Raw genomic sequence first — 3,982 nt, 5'->3', positions numbered from 1 at the left:
CGCAGGTAGAAGTCATTCAAATAATTGAGATTATGCAGATATAATAGATGTATATATTATCATATAATTCAAAATAGTCAATGTATTATATCAATTTAGTATAGAAATTATTATATCAAATTTAACAACAGCGTTATTGTTATATTTAGAAAAACGTATATTTGTAAAGATTTCAACTATATAGATCTTTCTGCGCAACGCGCGGACATTCGCCTAGTATATATATATATATATATATATATATATATATATATATATATATATATATATATATATTAATGTTATACTCCGTATCTACTGAATCCATAAATATTTGAAAAAAAAAAAATGTCCGTTTGCTTTCCATTAACCTTTTATCCATGTTCATGGATATTTATTTAAGAACAAATTACTGAAATCGTCCCTATGGTTTGGGTAAAATTACGCGTTGGGTCCCTAACTTTTCTTTTGCACTCGGACCGTCCCTAACATGTCATTTTGTTGCGTTTACAATCCCTTATAGAGATAAAAAGACTATATTGCCCTTGGTATTTTCTTTTTCAGTTTTTTTATATTTATAAATTATTTATTAATTAAAGGAAATATAAATAATCTATAAATAAGTGGGTCCAACTACCCTTCTCCCTTCCCCTCAACCTTCCACCTCCACCATCCACCTCCGGCAACCACCGTTCAACCTCCACAGTTCACCTCCGACATCATCTTCGTTCAACCATGGTTCATCTCCAATTCACCTCCGACAACCACCATCAATTACTACCCCACCACTTTTTACAAAATCAAAACCTGCAACTACCCCCACCACTATTTATGAAATCAAAACTTGCAATCTATTAAGTACACCAAACCAAAAATCAAAACCAAATCCTATAAAAATGATCGATGCTCTACAACTACAGATTTGGAACATCAATTGAGGGGAGACAGTGAAAGGCACAAAGCAACCACCAACATGAAAGCGTCTCCTTTATCATCTCAAAAAAGCACAAAGCTCCGACGAAAATTCACCGAAAATAACATCACTCAAATCGATTTGCACCATTAACCACCAATATGTACCACCGGAGATCGCTAGAAGCCTTTAAGGACCAATTCCATCACATTCTCCACCGCCGGAAGGAGATCTGAAGCACTGTAGGAAGAAGATATGGTTCATCAGTCCACCGAGAGGTCCGGTCAACGACTATATCTGCTCCCTCCTCGTTCCTCCCTCTTCAACATCTAACTGAATAGATATTTATGAAATTGTCCCTACGACGATGGTGAAGGTGACCGCCGCCGCCATCGATTTGTAAAAGGGTTTAGGGGTATCGATGATTCTCTCTACTTTGTTTTCCTCCCTTCTTGTCACTGTGACATTGTGGTGGATTTGGTGGTGATGGTTTCATGGTACTGTGGCGGTGGTGGCTTCAGGGTGGCAGTGGAAAGCATATCTGGAAGATTTCGGTGTTTAGTATCGATTTTCAGGCGACCGGGGAGAAGTGGTTTAGGGGAGGCGGTGTTTCCGGTGGGAGTGGCTCTATGGCGGTGGTGATGTTCTTCAGCTGAACTGAAACGAGAGAGGACATGGGGAGTGTGGGGTGTAGGGTTTTAGGTGGATCCTTTTTCAAGCTTATTTAATAATTTATATTATTTAATAATAAACGAATAATAAAAAACTGAAAATGAAAAAACAAAGGGCAATATAGTCTTTTTATCTTTACGAGGGATGAAAAACGTAATAAAATCAAAACATAGGGACGGTCCGAGTTCAAAAAAAAACATAGGACTGAACGTGCAATTTTCAACAAACCACAGTGACGGTTTCAATAATTTGTTCTTTATTTAATATAAAATATAAAGCATGTAGTTTTCGGCGATGACGAAAAGGAAAGAAGAAAACTGAAAGTCAATTAAAGAGGCGTTCGATTCCACGTGTACTCTCTTTTCTCTTTCTTTCGTCTTCTCACCGATGAATCCAGCTTAGCTACTTCTTCCCAACATCGACTCTCAAACCCTAAATTCAAATCCCAATTCTTCAAATTATCAATTCTACAATTCTTCAACTCTTCAATCTTCTCCTCGTCCACAACCAATGCTCTGCTCCAAGTCATCCAAATGGCTAAACCGCCTTCGTTCATCCAGAGGATTTCCAGACTCCGATCACATCAACCTCGAACACTTCCTCTCCAATTCCCTCGACAAAATTGATCCCCAAACGTCGACGGATCCTTCGCTGCCCGATAAAAGACCCAAACTTGACAAACGGGATGATAGTGGAACTATCCAAGGTCGTGAAGTGATGAATAATGTACTATCGGAGCTGTTTCAGATGGGAGAATTTCAGGATTTATCGAGAATCAAAAGGAAAAAGAGCTGTAGGAAGCAACAGTTCCCTAGAATCTGTGTTGTTTCTACAAATTCGGATGTTCAGAACGTGCCTGTTGGAAAGGACAGGGTTTCCTCGCCACCGCCGTCGCCGTCGCCGTCGCCATTTCCGTTGACTTTGAGCAATCGACGTACAGCAAAGGAAGTCAATCGAGAGTTGAAGGTAACTGGACATGTTGAGGAGGAGGAGAAAGGCCATTGGGATCTAACAGCGTATTCGCAAACAGAGGTTACTGTTATCGATACGAGTGTTCCATCTTGGAAATTCGAGAAGATGTTGTACAGGAGAAAGAATGTATGGAAGGTTGGGGATAAGAAAGGTAAGGGATTAATGACCAGTGACAGAAAGAAGAGAAAGGAGAGTCTAAATGAGAATGGTGATGTAGAGAAGAAGAAATCGAAGCTGTGTAGTTCATCATCCAAGTCGGGAAATGCAGAACAAGGCGGAGAGAATAAAAAGAAAAAGAAGAAGAAGAAGAAAAAGAAGTTGAAGATGTGCAATTCATTGAAGTATGAAGATAAAGAAGAATCCATGGCTCGATCAAAGTCCCCTCAGGTAAAGCCCTTCGGATCTAACATCTGTTTCACTCCCTGTAACTGTATTAATGTGAATTTTTAAGTGAATTGCTTGTTGAGTATGAATCATCAATGGATGCAATTAGTGTACTCGAGTTATGTTTCTTCCTAATCTGTCATGTAACAGTCTGGCTCCATTCACTGTTTGTTTAGTTAGGATTTTGGAAGACCTTCTATATATGACCATTTCTTGATGGTATCTGGTGTAGGGACACGAAAAAGCCAAGACAATGGTGGCAAACCATGAAAAGAAACAGGATAATTCTAGCCATGTGCAAGAAAAGAGGTATGTGTCTTCATATCATACATACTTTTTTTTTTTAATCAAATGGGAGTTTAGGTTAAGGTTTAAACATAGTTTCATTATTTTTGCAGTTCCTTTAAGAAACAGATAGATGGAGGGTCATCTGTGATTCTTATTAAAAGCATTCCAACAACAAATAAAAAGGATATTTCAGGCATTTTAAAGAGCTGTGTGAAATCTATGCAGAAATAGTACAAGTCTTGATACGTAATGCTGTTTTAACTTTTAACATGCCAAATCTGTAATTTATGCAATGCAAATCAATGGCTACCTTTTCTGTTGGGCTTCAATTTTATTATTATTTTTGGTTTCTTTTGCATAATGGATCTTGTTCTGCTTGTGTACCAAAAGATTCATTTGTTTTGCAGGTTTTGAAGGGTAGTCCAGTCGTTTTGTATAAATTTGGTTCAAAACTTAGGGTGATCATGGATTCATTAGAATCGAGAGAAAAGATATGTATTATCTATTGATTGTGAGTTTATGTTACCGAAGGCAAGAAAATGAAATATACAAACAAATAAAATTGGTCCACAGTCCACACTGATTAGATTAATTGGTTCACCTAATTTTGCCGAGATGAATAACCACAGAATTGGTCCACAGTCCACACTAGTGGGGTTGGCAGCTGGCTACTTGGCTTATAAAAATATCAAGTCGAAGCTGTCAATAAAAGCAAAATATGATGTAACCACAGAATGCAACACTTCCACCCAAAACTCAACCTTTCACCATCTC

At 38.0% G+C, this 3,982-nt stretch overlaps 1 protein-coding gene across 1 annotated transcript; it reads left to right on the top strand.

Moving 5' to 3' along the window:
• Positions 1-1,864: 1,864 nt before the first annotated feature.
• On the top strand, positions 1,865-3,537 carry LOC145134791 (fantom protein). Its single transcript, XM_079069622.1, has 3 exons — positions 1,865-2,923; positions 3,153-3,229; positions 3,319-3,537. Exons 1-3 carry the CDS (start codon positions 2,075-2,077, stop codon positions 3,437-3,439), a joined length of 1,047 nt encoding a protein of 348 aa, XP_078925748.1. The 5' UTR covers positions 1,865-2,074; the 3' UTR covers positions 3,440-3,537.
• The last annotated feature ends 445 nt before the right edge of the window (positions 3,538-3,982 follow it).

Source organism: Lactuca virosa, chromosome 8 (genome assembly GCF_052849685.1).
Source record: "Lactuca virosa cultivar CGN04683 chromosome 8, Lactuca_virosa_CGN04683_v6, whole genome shotgun sequence".
NCBI lineage: Eukaryota > Viridiplantae > Streptophyta > Magnoliopsida > Asterales > Asteraceae > Lactuca > Lactuca virosa.
Note: the sequence above shows the minus strand (reverse complement) of the source record. Positions and strands in the feature narration are given on the sequence as shown.

Coding starts and splice junctions, on each gene's coding strand:
- LOC145134791 (XM_079069622.1), top strand. CDS start 2,075: ATGCTCTGCTCCAAGTCATCCAAATGGCTAAACCGCCTTCGTTCATCC. Junction 2,924..3,152: donor CTCGATCAAAGTCCCCTCAG/GTAAAGCCCTTC, acceptor TATCTGGTGTAG/GGACACGAAAAAGCCAAGAC. Junction 3,230..3,318: donor AGCCATGTGCAAGAAAAGAG/GTATGTGTCTTC, acceptor TTATTTTTGCAG/TTCCTTTAAGAAACAGATAG.